We start from the raw sequence: 26,841 nt of genomic DNA on the forward strand, positions 1-26,841 counted from the left end.
ATACCCTTAGAAAAGGAAGCAGAATGAAAAATCTAATATTATCCAAGAAAAAAAAAAAATCAGTTATTTTTGTATCATAATGTTTTGCCTTGAGTCTTTTTATTTTCCCTTCCCTGTTTGATGAAAATCTCATTTGCTAAAGAAAATATTTACAGAGGAAGACTGCTGATGGCTGATACCGATACATAATATACCTATATACTCTTGCATGACAGGCTAATTATTTCTGACTTTTGATATTACTCTAGTCTTCCCTGGAACTGTGGATTTTCTTTTCAGTTTACTGATGTAGATCTGCATCTGTGAATAAACGTAGGATACAGTTGGCCTCTGCTACATGAGCAAGGCTGTCCAACTTAGTCTGAAATACTAATTTGTACTCAGTCATATCTGTACAATTTGTGTTGAAGTCTCACAGCTGAAACCAGGAGGCTTAAAGTTTAGTCCTAACTCCATTTATCTACATTATTAGAACAACAGCAAGAGTTTAATCCTTTGTTTTGAATAGAAAATAGTTAAAGCTCGGAGGTGGCATAGCAGCTGAAGTCAGCATACTCAGTTTTTAATGCTCTCCATCTCACACAGTTAGTATTTTGTTGCAATAATCACACTAAACAACACTCCTTGGAATGGAAACTCAGTAAGAAATTGAGACTTGGTGCAGTTTTATTTAAACCATTACTGTAGAGGGAGCACGCATTAGCCCAACTGGAATGTGGGGACTGAGGCCTGCAGGAAGTCCTGCTGGGCAGAGCTTTGCCTCTCAGCTCAGGCAAACACTTCGTATCATGTTTTATGAATATCTAGATCATCACTTCATAAGCACCGACTTCCTGCTGAAAACATCCCCCAGTAATGAGGAGCAACAGAGCTAAAAAACTGGGATCCCAATGCGGTTTTATTGTTTGCTCCAGGAAAGGGCTGCAGGCCACAAGTAAGCATAGTGGATACCCATGATAAACGCAGGGTCCCCACCAGTTACTTCGATGTTGAGATGATCCCACTCCTAGAGTACCTGCTGAGGACGAGATGTTGGGGTGAGCACCCATTCCTTGCATTTAAGGGGTGCAAACCCCTTTGTCCATGGACAATAAACACAGGAAGGCTCCACCCACCCCTTCCCCTTTGCTGAGATTCAGTGCCTATCATTTCCCCTTTATTAAGAGTTGAATATAAAGAAAAAGTATGCAGATTTGGGATATGTCATTTCATTCCACATTTTTTATTCCTGCTTCTACCCGGAGTTAACAATGACAGACCCTTAATTTTAACTAGGAACCCCTTGTCCCATGGCCCAAGGAACTTAACTACCAAAATGTCCCTGCAGTTCATGCTCTTGAGTGCCAGTCTACCTCCTTGTTTAAGCTGGAAATTTTTCTGTAATTAAACTGAGCTGTGCCAAAGCAGAAAGATTGCTGCTAAGAGCAAAGAACCATTCAGGCTACATAAAGGAACACATTTTCTGCTGGAGCTTTGTGGGGATTTGAAATGAACCATGAGGCTCCTTCAAAACAAATAAAAGTCAAGAATAGGTTTGACCACTTTTCTTCCCCTGTGTTAGTCCAAAATTGGTCCTGAAAGTTACCAACATGAAATTAGTTTCTGCAGTTTCTCCCTCAAAACGGAGCTCTAGGATTAAACTTGTCACTAATTATTGCTCCACCATCCTGTGCCTGTGTCCAGAAATTTCTATTCTAAACACACAATGCGACAGAAATTGGACAGAGAGATGACTGCTGAGCAGTAAGAACAAATATTCCCACCACCTGATAACATGTTTACTCAATTAAAATGGGTAGCCACCCTCCCATAGCAATAATTTTTAATTTTGTAAGCATGTGCAGCAGAAAAAAATTTGTGATCAAAAGGGCTCTGCTGTCGAAGGCACAACTGAGGACACCTGAGAAGACAGTGTTTGCACAATGCTGTAATAGAGTTTTGAAAACCCATAAATCCCTCTAGAGTTGTGTGGCAAACTTCCCTCTCTCTCTGTGCCACTGCAGATATCAAATATTAATTAGGTTGAACCAATTACTGATACCAACACGTGACAGAAAAACTCAGCACGTCAGTATGTCTGACAGAGATATTGCTACTTCTGCCTGAACTGAGATTCATCGGGAGAAAAATCTCCCAGTCGCTCAGACTTCAATTATTAGCAGCTTTGGTTTATTTAATGCAAGGTGACCACCAAGTGCTGGTGTCCTGGGTGAACTGCACACCTCCAGGTCTGACAGAAAAGCAAATGGAAGCGTAGAAATGTTTTTGAATCAACCTTCTCTGACGCCTTTGAAAATCCTCTTTTGTCTATCTTGTTGCTGTTCAGCCCACATTGAAAACGGCAGATTAGGGAATTTATTCATGGTGGGTTTGAGATTTGAAAAGATAGGCAGTCTTTCACAAAGGGCATTTTAAGTAGACCAGATTCATAATTAAAAAAAACCCACAACACTCTCCTTTTAAAATAAATGATTGCCTCTAAATTTTCTCAAATAATAGCTGCTGCTTTAGCTTCAAATCCAAAGTAAACTATTACGCAGAAAATTAACCTCCCTTATGTTCTCAGTACTTTCTTGTTAATACAATACTTCTGGACACAAAAGCCTTAGCTTTTATTATGTAAATGTAGCTGGAGCACTTCTGTTCTCCTTATCACTACAAATAGGATAAAAAGCACATTATTAAACAAGGATATTTACACTACTGATCTTGGCTGTTGAAATAATATGACTCAAAACAGGACGCAAGAATATGTAAGAAGGAGAAAAAAGGCAGCCCCCGCTTTCAGCCCTGGCATCCCAGAATCACCGAGCTAAAACCCCACCCAGGCACACTCATAAAAAAGAAGCCATTTTCAGAAGTTGTGAGCGTTTCATTGAAATATTAAATATTAGATGAATGGTATTAGTAATATTTATTCTATGCGAAGCAACTCAAGATGTTGTTTTCATTACAAAGACCCAAGATTTCGCAAATCTTAGTAGATTTAATGAGTGTCTGGTCTATGTGGTTCCACTAATTCATTAATAACTTGACTTCTACTCATTACAGAAGCACTGAACGACTACAGTCCTCTACTGAATCGAGAACAAAGAAGATACTTTGCTTGAAGATACAAACATGCACAGATGTAATAACAGAAAAACATTTTAACTGATACAAACTTTACATTATTAGGACTGATTTTTTTCTTCTTTTTATGTAGAAAGTGAAACTACACTTATTTATCCTAATAATGGGTAACTAATTCTCATAAGTAGACAAAGTTACAGTGGTTTAGGCTTGAAAATGTTGGGAGAAGAGTTTTAGCTACTAGGCTTTGATAATGGTCAACACTGCCCTTATATTGTGCAGTCTTACAATAGAGAAAAGGAGTCCTTCTGGTTTATGAACAACAAAGATGGAAAACTGCATTCATATGAAAAAAACGATATGAAACCTAAGCTTTTCATCTCAAAATGCTCCAGTCAAAAATTCTACTGGCTTACAACAAACATCAAAAATTAAACAAATCACCAAAACAGGCAGCATTATTTTATGGTACAAATGTTCAAACTGTGCTCACTTTACATAGTGTAAACACTATAAATTTTCATTGTTTCTGAAAACAACATTGGGTGGGAATGAAAAAAGTAAATTTGAAATATATTTATTGCCAGAGAAAGAAAACAGGTTTATGCAAACCTATTTCTAGCACTGGTAAATCCATTTCAATTAAGTAATAAATATCATAGCTACAATATTAGCAGTATTACTGATGATAGTTATGACAGTGTCTAATTTTCAGAGGCATATTTATCATAATAATAGTTCTCACCTAACTCAAAAGGACGTTGTGAAGATTCATTAATATTTATACCCATTAGTGTTTTGGAAATAACAAGCGTTATATTATTTTAATTTTTACATGACTAATTAAAGCAGTATGAGGTTGTAATTGGATGCAAAAGCACAAAACCTATTCATTCCACATAACAACGAGACTTGAACAAATAGTAAAAAATAGTAACAACAACAATAATAATATGCTGCTTTCTATAAATAATGCTTTTTCACTTCATTCATGCTCTAAATACAAAGTCCAGGGTTTGGACTGGGTCTTTCTGAGGTCTCTTCGGCCCCAAGACTCCCATGAGATTTATCGCAACCCGCAGGGTAAAAAGAAATACTAAACTCACCACATAAACTACTCAAAAAAAAAAAAAACCAAAACCCTAAAAAAAACCCCCTTGAGCCTATTCTAATTACAATGATGATTAATTCTTTGCAGCTTTCAGCATTATAAAAATGCATTCCTTTAACTGCAAAATAGGTAATAGCGGCTGTTGTATCAGCCATAAAAGTCTCTAAGCCCTAATTGTTGTTCAGAAGACTTAGCAGTTTGGTCGGTATTAATCAGCCAGGATTTCCTGTGTGTAATTGCTCTTAACTAGCTCAAACACAGTAATGGACTGGTAAATTGGAAATGAGGAACAGATAGCTTTAAGAAGAAACTCGGCCACTTTATTTCCTCTCTTGCATTACAACGACAGCTATTCATAATAAAGACAATTAAATATTCTCTATTTAATGTCTCACCATGTCACTCAAGGAAATAACTTTTCTTCTCATTTACTTTCCTCTATTTCTTTTATCACCATTACACAATGTGTTGGGTTTGCGTGGCAGGGTTTTGGTAGCGGGGGGGCTACAGGGGTGGCTTCTGTGAGAAGCTGCTAGAAGCTCCCCCTGTGTCTGACAGAGCCAATGCCAGCCGGCTCTAAGACGGGCCCGCCCCTGGCCAAGGCCAAGCCAATCAGTGCCTCTGTGATAACATATTTAAGAAGGGAAAAAACCAGTTAGGGAGAGCTTTTGCAGCTGGAGAGAGGAGTGAGAAGATGTAAGAAACTCTGTAGACACCAAGGTCAGTGCAGAAGGAGGGGGAGGAGGAGCTCCAGGCGCCGGAGCAGAGATCCCCCTGCAGCCCGTGGTGAAGACCATGGTGAAGCAGGCTGTCCCCCTGCAGCCCATGGAGGAAGGATGAGGGGGTGTAGAGATTCCACCTGCAGCCCGTGGAGGACCCCACGCTGGAGCAGGTGGAGACACCTGAAGGAGGCTGTGACCCCGTGGGAAGCCCATGCTGGAGCAAGTTCCTGGCCGGACCTGTGGACCGTGGAGAGGGGAGCCCACGCCAGAGCAGGTTTGCTGGCAGGACTTGTGACCTCGTGGGGGACCCATGCTGGAGCAGTTTGCTCCTGAAGGTCTGCACCCTGTGGGAGAGACCCATGGTGGAGCAGTTCATGAAGAACTGTAGCCTGTGGGAGAGACTCATGCTGGAGAAGTTCATGAAGGACTGTCTCCCGTAGGAAGGACTCCATGCTGGAGCAGGGGAACGATGAGAGGAGTCCTCCCCCTGAGGATGAAGAAGCGGCAGAAACACCGTGAGATGAACTGACCGTAACCCCCATTCCCTGTCCCCCTGTGCCGCTGAGGGGGGGGAAGGTTGAAGCCGGGAGTGAAGTTGAGCCCGGGAAGATGGGAGGGGTGGGGGGAGGTGTTTTAAGAGTTGATTTTATTTCTCATTCCTCTACTCTGTTTTGCTTAGTAATAAATTAGATGAATTCTCTCTCTCAGTTCAGTTTTGCTCATGACGACAATTAGTGAGTGATCTCTCCCTGTCCTTATCTCGACCCACAAGCGTTTCGTTATACCTTTTCTCCCATGTCTAGCGAATGAGGGGAGTGATAGAGCGGCTCTGGTGGGTACCTGGCCCCAGCCAGGGTCAACCCACCACACACAAACTCCACCGCTTACCTCTGACTGCCACAGAACTCTACATAAGCCCGTGGGGTTTTGTTTCTCGTCTTTATCCTTACCCCACCACCCTCCCAGTCACAGAAATGCTACTGAATTTAAGAGGTGTTTTTTTGCTTGGCTATTTAGGAAATCCCTTTTGGAGACCACAGAGAGCCACCAACATGATTCCAACCCAAACACCAGAGACCTCTGTGTCTCCCTGGGCGGCATGCAGGGAGCGTGGAGCTCATCCAGCAATGCTGGTGGAGCCGCGTGCCGGGAGAGAGTGGCTTTGACCTGACACCACCAAGTCTGCTGAGATGCTGTGGCTAAACCCCAATTCGCTTTGTGGTTACTGAACTCTGCCGCCAGAGCCCCATACACTTGTCTTGAGGAAGGATGATCTGAAATCAAAGTTTCTCTATGGGTGTATTTATTCCCCAGGACATTCCCAAAACTTCACCCTGTGGTTTCAGCGTCAGGTTGGACCTTGTTCTAGTGTAAAGAAACAAAGAACAAACAAACAATAGAAAAATTGCAAGAATATTTTAAAGACAAAGAAGCCTGGTGCCTTCCCTATGACCTTTCCAGAAAAAGAACAAATCTTCTGTGTTCAAGGTTAGAAAACCTCCCTATTAGCACAAGGCTTACCCAGAATATTGCTGCCTGAAAGATTAAACTTCTGTAAATATAAGCACTGCAAAAAAAGTATTCAGAATGAAACCTGGCAGCCTGACTAGCCACAATGTACCCACGCCAGTCTCACAACCGCCTGCCAAGCTTCCTGGGAGAAATATATTTTAAGGAACACGCTTTAATTCATCATCCTCTAAGATGATGAAGTGATACAACAGGAAAACACACATTAGTTGCCTCAATAGCTTTGCAAAATAGGTGTCTGCCAGTTCAGGGCTGTGTTAATCCAGTGTGGGTGTCACTGCCGTTACCTGGACCCAACACCAAGCAGAGATGCTTCTGTGCAAATAAAGAGAAAAACCTTAGAAGGAAGCTATGAGTGGCAGGAAATGCTTTGTAGCATTTTTCTTAAAAATATTTTACTTCATTGGAGTCACACACCATGCTTTTTTATTTTGATGTTTATTCCCAGCTGGTATTAAAAAGAGAGGCTGAATCCATTCATACTAGAATTCAGATAAATGATTAATTCATAAACTGTACATTAAGATATTATACACATATGTAAATGCAGCACAACTGTATTGTGTACAAATTCTGAAAACATCTATACTCACAGACAAAAAGGCAGCGCATCACACTTCTAAATGGCGAAAAATAAAGCAACACTTTCTGACAACTATGCAATAAGCACACAATAGTTTCAAGAAGTTTCTTTTTTGAAAGCGTTTGTAGAATTAAACTTCAAACAGACGTCCTTTGCCAATACATTTCCTGAAATTTCTTTTTGACTTTGCAACAAGGACAACTGCCCAAGGCTTTGCTAATCAATTTCTTGTGTTGCAGCAAACAGTGTAATTTGAATTTTGTCCAAGAATAGAGTTTGAAATGTAGAAAATGTGAAAAGCTAACTAATGTGCAATTATTTGTAGCCACAGTCTGCATACCAAGTAAGAAGAAAGCTGAATAAGTAATTTAACAGTTATTGCAACTTTAGTAAACAAAGAGCCACCCATTGTGGCTTAAGGATGCAATATTCAAGAGTGAATTTTACTACCCTTCTATTAGTATGCTTCTTCAAGAAAAAAAAAAAAAATCTTTGTATCCTTTATAAGCATGGATCTTAAAGGAAAAAGAAGGGGGTTTAGTTTTGTTTTGTTTCAGAAGACTATTCCAGGATCTCTTGCTATCATAATCTCCTATATGAAGACTTGAACAATTTGTAATGCTCTCTTACACCAAATATATGTCTAGTCACATCCCGAAATCTTCCCAGAGGTCATGTTTCGAGCTTGCCACCTCGGGTCTTCCTTTCTGGAAAAAGACATGGCATGAGGAAGGGAGCGCCTGGCTGTGTGCTGCTCTCTCTTCTCCAGCCAGGCAGCTAAAGCACCAAAACCCCAGGGTTTTGCCTCTACCCCAAACCATAGATCTACAAGCACTGAAATGTAGAGAGGAGGACGTGGAGGAAACATGTCCATCCCCATCCTCCTCTTCTTCCATTGCCCACATCAAATATTCCACTGCAGGTGGAACGCAAAATCTGGGCTGCAAAAGCCTCTGTAACTTTGCTTCTTGCAGATACGCTGAACGTGCAGCCCTTTTGATAGGTAAAGCTTGAGAATGAAAAGGGAATTTCTTACTACTGCTTTTTAGGAATGAAATTTTTTCTCTCATTATAATTTTCTCTTGTTCTCAGAGAACTGAGGAAGCCCTCTCTACTCGGGGCTCTTCCAGCTTGCACAATGCATCTGAGCAGTGTCAGCACAGGGCTTCCACAGCCAAAGGCCACTCCCCACTAAAAGATCGGAACTTTACAAAACACCTCTGGCACACAAGGCGGGGGGGCTTTCAGGCCAAAGCTTTGCTGGCTCAGTGGCCATTAGGCTGTCTTCCCCGTGTTGAGGTTTCACTGAACACTTCCACATCCGTCTCTGTCTAGAACTTTGCTAAGCTTTGGGTAAGTGAAGTTGCGCTAACAATGATTTCCCAGCACAAAGTCTTTATGAATTACCCCTAAAGTTTCTGATACAGTTTTATTCGAACTTCTTCTAACACCAGGCATGGTTCTCCTGACTTTTATACCACTGTGAGTCAGGAATAATTCCAAAGATGACAGCAGAGAAATCAGATGAGCAACAGAGTCACAACCTCTACTACCTAAAGGACCAACAAATTTCCTTTTATTAGCAGCTGAAACGAGATTTCTTTTATGGAAGAAGAATTACAGTTGCTGGTGAATGAATTATTTTCATTTTGAGGAATTGGTGCAATTCTACATTATGGAAACAAAATGTATGGGGCTTATAATTTATCCAAGTAGTACAGCATAGCTATCGTTCAAACATTTCAGGTCTTATGCCAACAGAATTTAAAAAGAAAATAAATATTATTCATGCCCAAGAACTGTTTCCCATGTGTCTGATTCTTTAGTCATCATTTAAAAATGACTCATTAGACATTTCTCTTTTGTAGTTTGGTAGAAAATTCACGCTAATCTAAAACTTAGTAGAAACCCAACGGTGATTTCTTACGAATGATTTATACCTAACCCTCCAAAGAAAAGGATTTATAATGAAAGTGATAGCTCAACCCTAACTGCAGCACTGGGAATGGTGACACCATAATTAATGTATTATTTCAGTTGTGGGAGACACTGACAGTTGCTTTTTGTTCTTGGGCAGAAATTTATAGTGTGACTGAAAAAGCCACCATGGAAAAAAAATTACACAGAAGAGGAAAAGAAATCCTTGTAGCAAAGGCACGTCCTTACAATCCCCCTCCCAAGGACTATAAAATCCTGGCAATGACAGTGTTTCCTCTATGGTGTAATTTATACCTTGCTCCTCTACTAGATGGCAGTATGACATGCTCTCAGAACATCGAAGTGAGGGGCTTTGTTTCATCAGAAGCAATTAATTTAAAATATCATCTTAGTGGCACAGAAGTGGAAAAAAAAAAAAAAGAAAGGAAAAAAAAGCCCACCACTGGCTGTATATTTTGAAATCGAATCTCTTTACTTACTGGTTCAACATTAAAAGCAAAAAGTGCATATTCCCGGTCAGGTGACACTTCATATCGAATAGCCTTTAAGGAGACCTAGAAAATAAATCAGACATGGAAATAAATATTTTTCAGTTTTCAAACAATAACATCTAGAACTAATTGTTATGATCACCTTTTTAACACTAAACAATACTGTCAGACTAAGTGTTTTGGAAAATATACATCACATCTCTTTTCAAAACCCAGAAATTTTATGTGGGCACATATATGCTCCCGTAAGAGAACGCATAACTGCATTGTGACTCAGACCAGGCAGCTATCTCAAAAAATCAGAATTTTCCTTGCAAATCTACTGCACAGTGGCTGGTGGAGCAGCTGTGGACAGGTAGTAGAAAACCATCATAAATTTAAATAAGTTTATTAATTCCCTCTCATTCCCTGCAGCCATGGGCCAAAGTGCTGGACATAACAAATAGTAAATACCTGCTGGAGCAAAATATTGTAAAGGAACAGCACTACCTGTCGCAATTAAGACAATACTGAGGAAAACTATCCCATTTTCCCCAGTTAAAAAAGTCTTTGGGATGCTGTGGTACCAGGTGGACTCTGACCTGGGTTCTGCAAAAAGGTGTGTTGCAAGTCTTACTAACAAGAAAAAATGCCAAAATACCTCAGACTTGTCAGGAATTATCTTCTCCCTGCTCCACTATCATTTGTATAATACAGACATCCCTTCTCCTTTCCAGCGTGCGTCAGTATAATACATTGCTGGTGCATCAAGGTCAGAGGGGTGACACTAACATGCTGCTCATCTGCTGCCTTTTAAATCTCACCCTCTCACCTAACAAATTAGATGCAAGTCCTTGAGAGATTCCCGAGGACCAAACTGGAAGGGGGAATTTGGGCTTCAGGGGAACGCATAGCATCCCATTGGGAGAGTCCTCCCCAAGGCCAGCAAGGCTGGAGGCAGTGCGTGGGGAACCCAGGGCACAGCCAAAGGCAGAGGGGACTGATCATAGAATCACAGAATGGTTCATGTTGGAAGGGACCTTTAGTCCAAGCCCCCTGCAATGAGCAGGGACATCTTCAACTCGATCAGGTTGCTCAGAGCCCCATCCAGCCTGACCTTGAATGTTTCCAGGGATGGGACATCTACCACCTCTCTGGGCAACCTAATGGGTTGATGGTCCAGCATAGATCAGGATGGGGGTGCCAGGGGATTTTATTTACTGTTATATTAATAACACGGAGAAAGGAAAACATGCCAATGCAGCAAAGTTTTTCTGACCCAGGGCTGGGAAAGAAGAGGACAAAGGCAATGTGCCTGGATGAGGTGTAACAGCAGCTCTTGTATCAGGACTCTTTGGATGAATGTGGAGGTGATGTTCTGCAGATTTATTTACCGAGAGGGCAGAGGAGCAAGGGCAGAATAGGCAGTAGGGAGGCCATGGCGTGAAAAAGTAGGATTATCTTGTAACACTGTGCTTACAAACAGCAAAAATTAAAAACCAGTGGAATAAACAGAGGCCAAATGGAAGCAGTTTGACTTCAACAGACCTTGACATTAAAGGAAACTAGCTCATTCCTTTACCCTTAGCCGAATTGTAAAGAAAGCAGTTATGGTCTGGTACAAGAGGATTGCTTACGTGATGTAGCAAAGGTTGAAGGTTAAATGGCAGTATGTGAAGTTTAAGGTTGGGTCCTGCAATAATAATTCAGTGATAAATTCTTTGTCTCATTAAAAAAGAATTAGTACATACTTGAGCTTTTTATGAGTCGTATACTCATACTGCAATATAAAATCAACATGGAATGTGGTTTTAGAGTTTTCTTGTGGATTCACTTTTAGCTTTTGAGTTTCTAAAGCTGTTTTCTGCAGATCTTGGGTCATTAAGATAAGTCTCTGAGAGCCATCCTCTGCTTTTGTAGTTTTGCAATGATACAGTACAAGAAAACCATCAAATGTTAATCAAAACCTTAGGCAGGTACTGCATAAGTGACAATTTTACCAGGATGACATGATTCATATCTCATTGTTGGAGCAAACATAAGTGTATTTTACTTTGGAAATTAACTTCTTACTGGAAATATTGAAAACACTGACATTTAATGTATTAACTTCTGACATAATGCTGGCTTCCTCTACTACAAAAAACAATGCTACAAAACACTTTCATCATTATAAATAATACTCTGTATCAGCTGTGAATTTATTTTCTTTGCATTCATTTTAATAGCCACCTACTAACTTTTTTCCCCAATAATTTCTTAGGTTTTCTCTCATATGCAGCCCATTTCCATTCATCAACGCTATTCATTAACAACACTGAAATGGCACTTCAACCATTAGACAAGAAAAATCAGCAAATCCACAAATTAAAAAATAAGTATTTGCATGGAGGAATGTGGAGAATGCTACCAACAGACAGTAAATTGTATCAATTGTCTTTTATATTAAGCATACGAAGATGAGAATTATGCATCTTTCAATTATATATGATACGCAAGACTAGCTTCAAACATCTATATGATCCTTTGCTGTAGCATGAAAGAGCTTGCAGAATAATAACAAAAGCTGGAGTTCAATTTCACATTATCAGTCATTGCGTAGCCCATAGTATTACCGGTGTATTGCTTCTCCTTGACAATACATGAAGTTGAAACCCAAGTCATTTTCTGCTTTACTGATCCAACTGCAAGAGAACTGTGAAATTCTGCTACTTGTTATAGAAAATACTTACAATTTTTTTGTTTTCTATTAATATTGTTGAATTGTTGGTTTCGACATTCCTCAGAATCACTGTGCCATTCTGGTTTCTATAAATGAATTCATTATCTGCAAGGAGGAAAAGAAAAGAACATTAAGGAAATCTGAAATTGTCTGTTTGTGTAGAATCTAATTACGAGTTTGAACCAAAAGTATTGCTGGGAACTTCCCTCTAAAGAACACAGATTTATTTTTTTTTTAACTCAGCCACTGCTGTGATGTTAAAGTGGCTTCCAGGTTAGTCATTAAACAACACGGTTAGTGTTTGTCACATGTCTATTCTGCCACACGCTTATTCTGCCACACTTTCCCAAAGCTGAATGCAAAAGGGTGATCTCTTTTGAATGTACATATACAGCTTGCTATATTCTTAGTATAGAAAAAAACAAGGTCGAAAAATATGCTTAAAGGTTTCCAAGATCCTCAGTCTCTGTAGGACTTCAACAAGCCAGATGCCTAGAAAGCCTCTGAAAGTTAAAGGCAAATCACCCTCTAACAAAGCAGATTCTTGAACCTAATATTGTGCACATCTTCCAGCTCTGCCATTTGTCCTGAAAATTAATACCAGAAGGAGATGCATGCGAAGAAATTGCCATTTTCACATGGAACCAGGCAAATCAACTTGTTTGTATTGCACTTTGGGATTACCCCAGCACTCAGGACATCTGGACAAAGACAAGAATCCCCCACGGTAGCTGCTGTGCAGGTGAGAGTCTCCAGCTCAACGCTCAAAACCTACTTGACAAGAAAGGCTGGGGTAGACATATGAAAGAGACTCCAAATGAGGGTTGGGTAGCAGGTCAAAGGTTCAGGATGAAAAAACATTACAAGAATAAAGGGTTGTGATCTTGTCAGATGTCATAAACTGAAGTTCAAGTCTGATCAGTGCTTACATGCACTGCCCCACAGATAAAACGTAAAACATAAGTCAGAGGTCCCAAGCACATTGCCATTAAAAGCTTCAGGAGCTCTTCTTGACAGTGGAGAAGGATTACTGTTTTTTTGCAACCGGGCTAATCTAAAATTGAGAACTGATGGATCCTACCAAACTTCTGCCTCCAGTTTCACCTAGGGAATCAATTCCTCATTGCCTACCCTCACTGTGGCTACCCTGGGGTGGCTACCATGGTGCATCCCACAAATGTTAGGGACAGGTGAATGGTTAAACATTACCCATGGCTTGTCCTGGGATGAGTCAAAGGTGAGTTTAAATCCTACCGGATTCATAAAAGCACAGACCCAGCTCACCGTAACCACAAAGAGATGTGCACTGCCCAGCTTGGGGTAACCCGCTGAAGACAACACTGGGCCCAGATACCCAGTTCTTCCAAAATTCTGGTGTACAGACCTAGCACACTCCCTCCTTACCCATGTTTCAGTCTTTTTTAATTCCTAAACTGGTGATGACAATCCTCATCACACTCATTAACCATCTTTGTAAAATGCTCTGAAAATGCAGATAAAAAGCTTCTACATTCTACTTACTATCAATAAAAACAGTCATCTCCTACATATCACAGTTTTACAGGGAAGTGTAGGAAGGAAAAAATCTTTTCTGAGATTGGGATGAATCAGATTCTGCGAGGCAAAACTGTTGCTGCAATAGAGATGATCCTCTCCAAACAACAAGATTTTAGAGACTTAAGATTCTCAGTGTCCAAATCACAGCAACAGCCCTTCAGACTCCTAGGCAAAGTTCTCAAAGCATCTCTTTTAATTATAGAGTAAATTTTATCAACACTTTCAGTCTGGATTAAAAAATGCAGGATCTGAATTAGATTAAGACTTGCATTTGAGAACAGAATAATGAAGAGTTCCCATTTGTCCAAGGGCATGGCATTTTCATAAGCATGCCTGATTATATCCAGGACTTTAAAATATTGCTTCATATAATTTATGACTGAGCAAACAAAGATTTTTCAACCTGGAAAAGAACTCATTGATTGAACAGAACTAGGACAGAAGTCAAAAAAGTCATAAGCAGCATGGGGAAGATAAATAACGAATGCTCGTTCCCTGCCTTTTCCAAAATAAATATCGGGAGGCACTAAATGACACCAGCCAGTGACAGGTTCAACACAAATAAAAGGGATTACTTCTTCATGCAGAAGGTAAACAAGCTGCAGAGTCACAGTCCCAGAGCAGAGCGGGTGCCAGGATTGCATTTCAGTCCAAACAAGAATTAGAAAAATAGAAGAAAAATATATCAGAGATTACAGGTTTTGAGGGGAGAAGCTTTTCTGAAAGCTGAACCTGAGATTGCGAGGGACTAGAAGCATATCCTGAAATGTCACCTTGAGAAATTCACCCACTTCTAAAATCAGCCCCAAGCATTCGCTTTTGTCCCAGGCGAGACACAGGAGGAGATGATCTGTGGGGTCTGATCCAGAGCCGACTTATTTACAACTTCAATTTCCAGCTTCTGTGTTCAAATGCTGAAGAAATGTCTTCATGTCAACAGTTTAGGAGGTGATATAATAAAAGGTGTTAATGCTCCCTACACACCTTGCTCGTTTATATCCTTAGGCCGTTAAGGCTGAAGCGTCTTTTGTTATATGAGGAAAGTACACAGTCCAAACTTTTATTTTCAGGTATTCCAGAAATAATAAGAATAACTAAGCTGAGAGACAGAATATTACCTAATTATCAGACATTGTGAAAAAGATTGCTGCTTTAATAATCACCTTCTGTCAAAAACACAGAATGTTTTCCAATTACATACTAAGTTCTAGACAGAAGAATCACATTTTAAATATGGCCAGCAAAGCATTTGGATAATTGTAAGCTTCTCAGGATGCTTCCTAATTACAGAAAAAACTGGCAATGAAACTCAGCTCAAAGTTCAGTACACAAGTAAAGTAGCTTATTAATCTAATGAGTCTGTGGGGCTGTTAATATTTGGTAGCTCTTTCTTGAGCATCGCATGAACTGATGAAAGTTACATAATGACATCGCTACTGAACTTGTATTGCTCCCTGCACTCCAAAAAAACATAACACTTTAATTAACTGTGAAACTTCAAGATGATTACATAAAAGTTGCTCCATGGATGGAAGACGGAGATGACTTTCCCATTATTTCTTAAAGTGTAAGAAGTTTAAAATCAGGTGCTAATCTGCTGCATGCACTTCTGGTATGAATAAGGAAGAATAAATGAAGCAGCGCTGATTTGTTAGGGCTGTAAATCTTGCTATTATATTCAATACAAGCCATCAACACAGCATCTGAATTAATGAACAGAAAATCGGTCTGCTTAAGAGAAGAACAAATTGATCTGCATTATATTCCAAGCAAAACACTGTTAGATTTAGCTGGTCTGTAAGTTGTATTACCTAAGTCCTCAAAAGAATCAATGAATAATATTCTTGGACTTCTGTTTGGAAATGTGTGATTTGTTCCAGAGCAAGAGCATTTATTTAAATGGGACATACTTCAATCAAAGACAAAAAGCAAAGCAGCAACCTCTGTCTGTAATGAATTCTGTCCAGTGAGCTGATGAGAATTTGCAGCCTGATTTATAGCTGTCACCACAGCCGATAAAGGTCATCACTACATCTCATTTTTTATACCTGCCTTTCTTTGGGGCTGGTGTTCAGTGTAAATGATGCTGAAAATTGTAACTTTCAGGCATAAAGCCATTTATTCCATTATATAATGGATTTCTTCAACAGCAGAGTTCACTTCGCCAACTCCTCCCTCTCTTTCAACTTCCAGGAAATTGTCTGGTTGGTAGAATATATTATGTGTCTGTGAGTGTAGACACAGATATGTAGTCACGCTTACAAAAGTGACTGATTACAAAAAGCAGTGATTACCAGAAATAATGGAGCAGCCTTGGTGCTGTACAGAGTCAGCGTAGAGGAATGGGGGAGCCTTGGCAGAAATTTTTAAAAACCCATTAAGCAGAACGAGTGAAATCAGAAAACCCAAGACCAATGATATATTTACAGTGTCAGAGTTTCCCAGTCTCTTTGTACACATCTTTCTTAAATTCAGTCAGGAAATACGCACACAGACAAAACGGATTGAGCGACAAGGAGCTGAGCCCTCGCCAGGAACAGCACACACGCGGGTTTGCTTAGCCTGGCAGCTCTGCCCACTGACCTCTTGTTTGGGGTGAAACAAGACAAAATATTGGGATTTCTCTTAAAAGAATAATGCATTACGCACTACGGTCCAAATGCAGGTTTTGCATTTTCAGGCATGCTACCTGGCCAACCCTTCCCAAGGTTTTAGCATCAGAAAAGGCAGGAGGTCTCTGGAAACTTGCCCACTGGTGTTGCTGTGATGCTGAACCTGGAACTGGCAGTTGAAACTCAAGAGAAAGATCATGAGGCCATCACTGGTATCCTTTGAGGACCCCAAATCATCAGCTCAATATGCAAAGACAGTCTAAACAGCCAACAAAACGCTGGACACCATTAAGAGAGCAAGACAGCATGGATCATTTGCCATGATATAAAACAAGGGAGTACAAAAATTCATGGACAACCGATAAACTGACAGACATTAAAGGAAATAGGCAGGATATACCCTGTGTCATCCCTAATGCAGGGCTGCCTCATTATGGACCACTAAAAGGGGCCAGGCTCAAGTCCAACATAGCATCAGCTATCGCCGTGGTTAGAGACCCAACACTGGGCTAGAGGAGCACTCGGCTGAGCCAGCACCGCTTCTTTGTACCTTGCTGGGCACCAGACTAAACTGCTCGTCACAGTGGACAAGAAGGTCTGGGACGATTTTACTTCTAGAAGGAGTAAGTTTGAGTGCTGGTGGTGCAAAGAAGTTGAAGGAATTACATCCAGCTACAGGAACACAGATTTGCATTATCATCAGTGCTCACGAATTTATGGCTGTACAGCTTCTCTGATGCAACTGAGTAAGTACACGCTATCAGAGATGAGAGAGTGGTTTATAAGATAATAGCAGGACCGCCATGCTTTTGAGGGGACTTTTCATTATTTGTCAGAGATTATGGAAAGTGGAAAGCAGAACTATGTGATAAAATATGAGAAGGAATAAGAATTTAAATACAGCTCTAAAAAAATATTTGTAATGGTATTGTAATTTTCTATCAGTTTCACAACTGACAAATGAAAACCAGAGAAAAAAAGTTATAAAATTCACATGCAGCAAGTCAGCAGTAAGAGTTAGTGAAAGGTAGTATCAGGGCTGTTAGGACAGCTCCAGTCATTTAGAGCCACAGACTTAGAGGAAAAGGCAACTTCTCAAGTCCTGTAGTTTCAGATCAACAGACGTGAAAGATAATTGAATGAGTCTCAGTCTGATGAAAGTCAGCGTCGAGGGAATTATCGTTCTCAATCCCTAAGATTAAGGAAGATTGGTGAATAAGGGAAATTTAAGTCCTGAAGTTGTTCTGAACCGTTTCAGATAAATGAGCCTCCAGATACCAGCATGACCAGCAAGGCTGGCAAACAAATTATGCTGTGTCAAGAGAGCAGACAGCAGCACGCCCCGTGGGACCAAGCCCGCATCGCTCCCCGGGGACCGAGGGCACGTTGCACCGGGCCACGCGCGCTGCTGGGACGGATGGAGCTCTGCGCTGGCACAGCGAGTGCCACCGGGCCACCAAGAGAGGGCTGGCACTCTTATTTCTCATCCCTGCTGCTGCAGGAAGGTCCTTGCTAGACCTGACCTCAGGCGTGACCCACGGCAGCTGGCAGGCAGTTTGCATCTGATGGGCTTTACAGCAGGGTAAGAAACACCGAGAGAGTCCTCTGAGCTTTGCAAGAAGCGAAAACGCCTCATCCTGTTCAGCCCCATGAAGCCAATTACTGCAGCTGGAAACAAGTCGAGAGCCTGAAGTTATCACCCTCTCTCTTCCAAAAAAGAAAAGCCATTGTGGGTTTTTTAATGACCCAAAGCAGTCAGAATTTTAGAATTTTATCTTACATCTGAAGGACGAGCCTTCCAGCAGCCCTGCAGCACTGCCCGCCACGGTGCAGGGCATCGCTCAGCACTCAGCCAGGCTGAGACCCCTTGGCTGACACGACGGCGGCGCCTGAACCAGCCGAGGGTTTCCTGGAGTCCTCCCAGGCAGGTATTGATCAGACACAACTCGTTAGCACTTACCGTCTAACAACATAATGGGCAGGAAGGTTGCAAGGACAGATTGTTTTTTCAGACAGAGTTTGTATTTTCAGACTGGCAATGGCATGTACTGCAATCATACTCGTTTGGAAAAATACATGAGGATGAGGCAGTGGATTAAAATTAAAAAAAATAATCTTCTGCTTGTTTAGCATCCCAACAAGTTTTCTGAAGGGCCAGGTGAGCCCCAGCACTGCAGGTGGAGACCAGAGGTGGAGAAAGGAGTGTGTGTGCCCCTCGGGTGGGCTCGGGCACGTCAGAGCCTTCACCACCGGCACACACACTGCAGCTGAAGAGAAGGGTCCAGCTGGAGAAAGAAAACCCGGGCTATCCACAGCAGACCTGCGGCACACAGGAAAAAAAAAGTACTGCCTTGTAGTGTTCACCCACATTTGCAGGACTGGGGGAGACTGACAGCTCACACTGAAATACAGTATGTCTCGGTGGGAACAGCGTCACGACCAAACCGGGTACCCGGGCAGGCTGTGGGCTCACAGCAGGGAGTGATGGACACTGTGACTACCAGCATTCGCGCCCACAAGCCAGCCCGCGCGAGGCAGAGCCCCGAGGGGGGAGACCAGCCCGTCGGAGCCAGGCAAAGCACCAGGCGTGTGTACGTTAGGTACGGTCACCCACACAGCTCACGTGAGCATCTTGCATGGAAAGTGAACTGTGGGGGGGATTTCCTGAATAACAAGTGCTTTCTGAGTGACACAGGGGAGCGAACGGAACAAGCTGAGGTTAACAGCCTGCTGTGCGTGGGACCAAGACCTTAAAAAAACCCCCTTAATTCTGCCAGATGCAGCACAAGCACAGGACTGCTGTCTTCAGAGACTGGTTTTGAGAGAGAGAGCCTGAGGTTTGGGGAAATAATGGAAGCAGAGGGGAAAATGACAGAACAGGGTAAATTCACAGAAGGAATAAAGACCGTAAGAAAAAACCAGCAAACATTAACAAGAAGCACCAAAGAAGAGGAAAAAGGTTGAGCATGATATGAGCAGAGAGAAGGATGAGCACAGACAGGCTTAGAAAAATACTTATTTTACTTAGCTATCATGAAAGGGGAAATCGTATCTTATTTAGTAGGTCTGCAGGATTATCGACCCACTCAGGACAATGTCTGCCTACCGGAGCCACACACCTTTGCACGACTGGGAGAGTGATCCCCCCAGGGCCTGCACTCCCTGGGGCAGGTACAGTTTACTCCTCAGAAACGCATGGGCAATAGATGTTCAACAAATGGTAGGACCACGCAAGCTCCCTAACCGCTGTAAAACTTAATCATATAGAAGATAATGCAAAATAAAAGCACAATCAGTCCCTGATGGAAGCCTATTCAGTGCCCAGACAGACGCAATCCCAAATTCAGGTGGAAAAGACAACTGTTGTGATGATGCATTTAATACTATGATCTGTTATTCTTTCCAGACATGCTGCAGTGCATCTATTTGATATTTATAGCATGAACCCATAAACAACTGAATCTGAAATTGCCTCCCCAAAGCAGAAGCCAAGCCTGTTTTGATACCGAGCTGCTTCCCAGAGAGAAAAATCAGGGAAGGCTTCCCGTCCCCTGTGCCCTGGTGCTGCAGTAAGCTGGCTCTGGGATAACAGAGAGGGAGAGAAGGAGCACGAGTGGTGAATGACAACGCAACCCAATTTCCATACCCACAGCTTCACCCCACCCTCAGTGAGAGGTGAGAGAGCTGGTCCTCAGGTCCTCATACACTTTGGTACTTGTAACTCATCACAGCCCCCTGCTTTTTGTCTTCAATCCACCCACCCTCCACCAGCAACTCCTTTTTTTTCAGCCTTGCTGCTCTGCAGTGCAGAAATAAGTAAGAGTCTGTTATACTTTGTGATGCTGATGCAAGGGAGCAACAGGGGACGAAGAACAGCTTGCCTTTAACAACATTGCTACAGCCTTTAATTCCAGGAGACAACTGAAATCCCATTTTTATCTTTCTGGCATTATGGGTCATTATCCTTTTACTGTTTCCAGCTTTTTTTTTTTTTCACATGAGAGGCTGAAATGAAAACTTCTTTAAATGGCTGATTTACCGTAATTTAGCTAAATGCTGTATAACACATCGCACTGGTACATTAAGTAAGTGCAACACGATAGAAAGTGCTTTATTATGCGAGAAGTGGTTTTAATTGCTCAACACCTCAATGCAGTTGCACTTGGTGCACTGATATAGTGCTTTCAGGGTAGGACTAGTAAAATAAAACACAATTATAGCTCAGGAAAATTCCCATATCAACAGGAATCTCTAGCCGGTTTGTAAATTAACTTGTCAAAAGCTCGAAGAAGGCTGAGTCCTGGGAAAACTTGATACTATAAAAATCAGTAATTCCAGTTTGTTTCTCTTCTTTTTGGTCTAATTCTAAATTTTTCAAGATCCAAATTTAAAAAAAAAAAAAGCTTATGCAATCTCATTGACAGAAGACCTCAGCACCAAGCCTGAAATCCAGGCAGAGCACACCTTTGAAATTCCAGTCCCAAATTTGAAACCAGGTACAATTCTGCTGCTGCCTCTCATTTGTGAGACTGAACTCCACTTCAAAGAGCCCCAATCTGGGAACTCTGTAGGCTCAGATCATGGCTTAGTGGCATAGGCATGAAAAGATGAAGTCCATGTGTGAAACAGAGAACTCGTTTCAACTTCAAATGATAACTCCTCTTCCCTGCTTCTGCCTGCTTTTATAACACGAGGGGAAAAAAAAAAAAAAAAAAAGAGAGAGACTGCAATTAGGAAAAAAATGAATGAGAAATCCTCTGGAGTGATCCACTCTGACACCATCCAGGGGAAAATCATCCCTATTACCAACATGCTGCAAAATCCTACCACCACCAGTAAAATGTACATATTGTTGCTTGCTGCCCTTTGTTTCTCTCTCTGTAATGACTGAAAGCAGCGTGGGGACTTCTCAGCACACTGAGCTGACTTTGGAGTATCCCAGAGCTGAGAAATCTTCCTCAAAAATTCTCTGCCATCTTCTTTGCCGGGTCAGTTGTGCTCATGCCATGCGCTCTTCAAACCCTGGATGTTATAGCAGGAAAAGTGCAGATGACCCCTAGGTTACCCGAGTCCGGACAGCTGGAGATACCAAATTACACTGGTCCCTTTGATTCCCTGCCAGAAACTTCCCACATTCAGCACAGGCCAAAAGCAATTTAACCCCAAACAACTAATTTCCCAGGAAACAGCCCCTGATGCCGTTATCCACACCCCACATATTTCTCTTGGTCTCATCATGCATCTGAACAGCAAAACAAAGCATGGACAAGAGGTAGCGCATATCAGCTCATCCCAGCTCCGCAACGTGACCGGTGCAGCGCCAAATACACAGTGGCATGGATTTATATTGGGAGTATAAAACTTCCAGGGCTTTTGCTATAGTAGTCGCTAGCTCATATGAGAGCCCAAGCTACCCTACCATTCCTGCTTGGTCGTCCCCACCTTGCCTGCTCCGTGCAGGTACACTTGCTCCAAGCACTCCCTGCGTGTCCCCCCAGGCCAATGCAGCATCGCTCAGTGACCTCTCTCTTCTCTGCCGAATGCACCGGGTCTTGTCTGCCTCATTTAGTTCGGCTTCACACAGGGGAGTGCATAACCCAAAGTGTTACACAGAAATGCAATAATCCATTTGAAACAGAGAAAAAAAGGAATCCATGAATAAATTTTCATTAAAATGTGACCCTACAGCTTGCTTTGGCAATTTCGCTGTGCATTTCCTTGCCTCTTTCTCTTTGCCCCCAACCAAATTACATTTGTTAATTCCCATAATGGAGAGAAAGAACATACAAAGTGTTGGGTTTTTCCTTTTCATTATTATTATCATGGGCAGCGTACCGAAATTTCAGTGCAGACTGAATGATATCTTTGTATATTAACAAGCAAATTTGCTGTGTATACAGCTCTGGATAAAGTTTTAATTGTCTTTGTGTGCAATATTTCACGATCCCTTTTATGCTACTCTACCATTTCAGATGTGTCTGGTGAAGTATGACTGTGCTGAAGTCCAGCGGTAAAAGAAGTCAGGCAGAGCTGTGGCCATCATCCTGACTTCAGGCTTTCGAAAATAAGGACGGATAAGACATAAACGCCAACATCCTACACATTTTGTTTACTGTGATTACTGGTTTTGGACCGGTCACAAGAGGGCACCATATTACAGAGCCGATGGAAACACTTTCACCACTTGCAAAGAACCATTAATAAATAGTTGGATGCGATGCTGGGCAGCAGACCTGGCAAGGAATGGCACCTGGAGGAGAACAGAGCCTCCCCGCACCCAACTGCAAGGGAACCGCTATCGGAGGAGCAGTTTGCAATTATACATACAAACCCATCATTTTTAAACTAACTGATGAGGGAATGAAAAAATTAGTGGCAGCTAAGTAAACAGCTTTCCCTTAACATCTCAAATTGGTTTGTCGGCAGTGACTGGGCCAGCTCCTGCAGGGAGCCCCACATAAACCCCAGAAATGATTCCTGAATTCCTTATTTCACTTGCTCTTGTTCACATTCCTCTCTCCACCAAGGAACCGACATCATGCATCATTTACTGCCTTGAGTGATGTTGGTCTTGAATCAGCAGTGGTTTGCTGCTCAGAGGGCAAACGTGCTGACGTAGGCACTGAATCAAAGAGCCGATACAAACACCTGGTTTAAGTGCAATGGATGAAAAATGGTTACACCAAAAGAATGTCTAGTCCTTTCTTGAATCCTGGTCAACCTTTAATCCAAAAATATCTTCTCAATGGGTTCTCAATGGGTTAACAACTTTCAGCAGAAGGCATTAAAACCAAACAATGCCCTTATTCAACGAAAAGAACTTGACTTCTTGATATTTTTATTTCTATCCTTACATAATATCTTTGTTATTCAGGGCAATTCTTTTTATCGTGCATTTCCATGCTTCTGTCATGGTCTTTATCCTTCCATGGACCATGTATATTCCCACTACAACCTACCTTTTTTGGATGGAGAAACCCAAACTCACTGTAGCAATCAAGGTGATAATGTCCCTCAAACTGGATAAAAACATGCTATTTTTAGTATTGTTCTCTCCTGAATATAGTCCAATATTTTTTCCCTGAAAAAAGTTGATTGCAACAGAAAATTGATTATATGTTCTCAGTTTCCTGCCCTAGGAGAAGGAAAGCAAATATAAAATATGGAATTCTAATAAACCCTCTCCTGTGTTTCATACTCATATTATTCTGGCTTGATAATTCAGCGATATTAGCCATTCTGTGCTCATTAGGAAAAAAAATCAGGAATATTACAATTATTGGTATACAATTCTACTTATAAAAATATCTCCCTTTGAGAGACATTAAAAATAGAAAAGAAATAAAGAAAAAGAAATGTTAAAGGTTAATTTATTTTAAGACCATATCTTATGCATACTACTGAGTTTGGTATCAGCTAAATGCTTCAAGGCAAAAGGTAATAGTAAACTCTCACAAATGCTGTCCCTGAAATTAAAACCTGGAAGAAGGAAAATATGGGACACATGGAACAAATATGTATGTGTACACATATAGTCTTGGTGAAATTTAAAAAAAAAGTCTTAAAACATTTTTTCTGTCACAGTTCACAGCCCACACTCCCACTGGGAAGGAAAATAAGGAAGTAAAAGATACCTCCAAATTATCAATAAGGGTCCTGGCTTATGCACAAGTCTTCCAAGAAATATATCTTGTAAAATGACTCAGCCCATCAACCGAAGCAATAATAAACGGCAGTGAAAACAGCTTCGCGTGGCCCAGCGTATGTGCATTCACCCCTTTACGGTGCGGATGGGCCGGGTCAGCCCCGCTGGCGCCGCTCTGCTGATGCCGCCAGCCAGGTGAGCAACCAGCGCCAGCCGCGGGAGCAGGTTTCGGGTATGGGCTCTTGTCTGCTAGAAAACAGGAGAACTGACTGCTGAGCAGGGAATAAGTGTTTATTAGGGTGATAATAAATTAGACTACTGGAAAAATTGCTGGATACTTTGTCCAGGCAGAAATGGTGGATATCTTATGTTTGTCCAAGTCTTGCTGGCTCTTCTCAGCCTGCCTGAAGGTACCATGGTATTCGGATATTCCTCCAGTGCATGCATGGCAAGGACAACACTTCCAAGCAGCACCTGGACTGATTTACTCTGCATAAATGACTACACTGAACATAGCTGCAATGAGGCCAAAGTCTCTTTGAACTGCTGGATTTGCCACCCTTGCAATGCACAGCTAATTTTTTACAAGGTCCAATGTATGCCAAAATAACCATCATTCATGCAGTAGATCCAAAATTTTGCCCTATAGGGAGAAATTGCTTCTGAGCTGAAACTTTTTTTTCCCCTTTTTGGCTCAAGATTTTGAAATTTCCCACTGTCTTTTTTCTAGACTTTGTTTACTTTTACCATCCATACCATTGTCATCTGCCTTCCTTGGAAAGTGAATATGCTTAGAAGCTGATTATCCAGATTTTGTGAATTATTAAAAATCTTAAGCATTGACAAATCAGGTGCAAGGCTTCAAAAAAAATCCTTGATTTTTTAAAATATCTTTTCTAATGAAATTAAACACTGGATTCTTTTCCAAGTTTGATTAGCCTTCAGATGGCCATTTAGATATAATTTTAATAATATCTTCGAGAACAAAAAAAATTTAAGATTTATTTAATTCTCATTTTGAATCAAAGTAAGTATTTTTCTAAGTCACCTGTGGCCAGAAGCTGGGACTTAAAATAAAGTAGCAAAATGAAAGTCTGACATCATACCCAGCTGGCAGTGTTGTGAAGGAAAACTCCCTGCCCAGCCATACACAAACCTAGTTGTACATTCAGCTCTTTCTCTCCATCAATCAAATGTTCTAGGGAGTTGTTTCCCACTCTCCTTTTCCTTGCATTTTTCCTTCTTTCATTTCTTCACACTTGTTGTCTTACCTTGAGTTCTTTTCCTGCTAAGCATGAGACCAGAAGTGGCTTTTAAGAGGTGTTACACTCTATAATCAGGGATTATTTCACAGCATGCACGACCACTTCTGTCTCAGGATCACTTACAGGAACACCTTACTTTCTACCTGAGATTATTCCTCATTACTGGCAATGGAAAGAGATGTCAGCAGAGTAATAAGTTTTAAAACACGGGACATGGGTACAGACCTGGTTTCAGGTAAGGCTGTGAAAGCCCTGCTGGGGACCTGTATCACATGATTTTATGGCATTGTGATCACTCAGTGTGGTATAACCTGGTACTGGGACCTATAGGCTTTAACACTAACACAGTGCAAAATCTTTTGGCTTTTCTTCAGGGTCAAACAACTTATATTACATGCATGCACTTGCCTTAAAGTGCCATGAAATGCAAATCATTTGAACAAATTTGAGAAGGCAAACCTGATACTTCTGTGTAATTCTTGTCTGTAGTTCCCATCCCATCCTCTCTAAAATGATATATTAGAGATGGAAAACATTCAAGAAATAACAATAATAATCCAAAGCACTGATCTAAAGGCCATTAAGCAAAACATATGGGAGCAAACTTCCAAGTAAGCAAAAGGAAGTGATTTTTTATGCAACATGTCTTAGACTAGTGGAACTACTTGATGAAGGACTTGGTGGATGCAAAAGGCTCTGGAGGACACGTGGCAAGAGACTTGGAAGAGAAATACATTTGGGGTTACTAAATAGAGAAATCACAAAAGGATCTGGTAATTCCCTAACCTAAAAAGTCTGTGAAGTTCTCTACGCTCTCGCTCATGCTTCTGCACACACTATTGCCTCCCAAGGAAACAGGATTTTGGGCTGGGCAGACCTTTAGCCTCTTCCATTCTTAATTGAATTTTCACTAATGTGAGATTTGTATATCTACATTTTAAAGTATAATTATATTCCCTTGATCGGTGATAATTATCTCGTTCTAAATTTCTTTTAATGAATTATATAAGTCTTGTACTATTTCTTGCAAGAAAAAAAAAAGTACTGCTTCTTATATGTTCAACAGCTTAATACAGTCAGGAGATCCAAACTCACCAGAGACTTTCTTTCTTAGATAAGTAAATCCTTGCTTGCTAAATTTTCAATTACAAATATCTGCTATGAAGTTTAATCACCAGAAATACAGTATTTCCCATCTCCAAATTATGAAATTATGGTATCTCAGCACATATTTATTTAATGTTCATTAAAAGGAACAAGTGGAAGAATACATACTGCTCTAATTAAACCTTGGTAAGCACTCCATGTTCAACAAGTGTCCAAGAGCACTGGAGCAAGCTCAGGGGAAGCTACTGAGGTACAGAATTATGCTTCGCATCAAGTAAAAATCTTCAACAATGAATCAAAGTTGGGCAGGGCAATATGAAGAATTGAAAATTGCCTTGGTTAAAAAAAGAAAAACAAAAGAAAAAAGTAAGCAAGTTGCCTCCTATAAGAATAGAGGGCACGTAAAGGTTTGTGTCAAAAGACATAAACCTTTCTGGAAATTAGTATTGAAGGTACCAGCAGGATGTTGTAATTGGGATCAGCTGCTTAACAAGAGGCCCAAACACC

The 26,841-nt window shown here is 41.2% G+C and overlaps 1 protein-coding gene across 4 annotated transcripts in view; it reads right to left on the reverse strand.

Annotated features, from left to right (window-relative positions):
• DPP6 (dipeptidyl peptidase like 6) overlaps positions 1-26,841 on the reverse strand; it is a 508,492-nt gene that overhangs the window by 138,342 nt on the left and 343,309 nt on the right. For all 4 annotated transcript variants that reach the window (XM_054818789.1, XM_054818787.1, XM_054818788.1 and 1 more), the window contains exons 4-5: positions 12,159-12,253; positions 9,436-9,510 (exon numbers count right to left, since the gene is read on the reverse strand). In XM_054818789.1, the coding sequence (XP_054674764.1) occupies positions 9,436-9,510; positions 12,159-12,253 (170 nt within the window). The remainder of the gene's footprint in view (positions 1-9,435; positions 9,511-12,158; positions 12,254-26,841) is intronic.

This window comes from Grus americana, chromosome 2 (assembly GCF_028858705.1).
Source record: "Grus americana isolate bGruAme1 chromosome 2, bGruAme1.mat, whole genome shotgun sequence".
NCBI lineage: Eukaryota > Metazoa > Chordata > Aves > Gruiformes > Gruidae > Grus > Grus americana.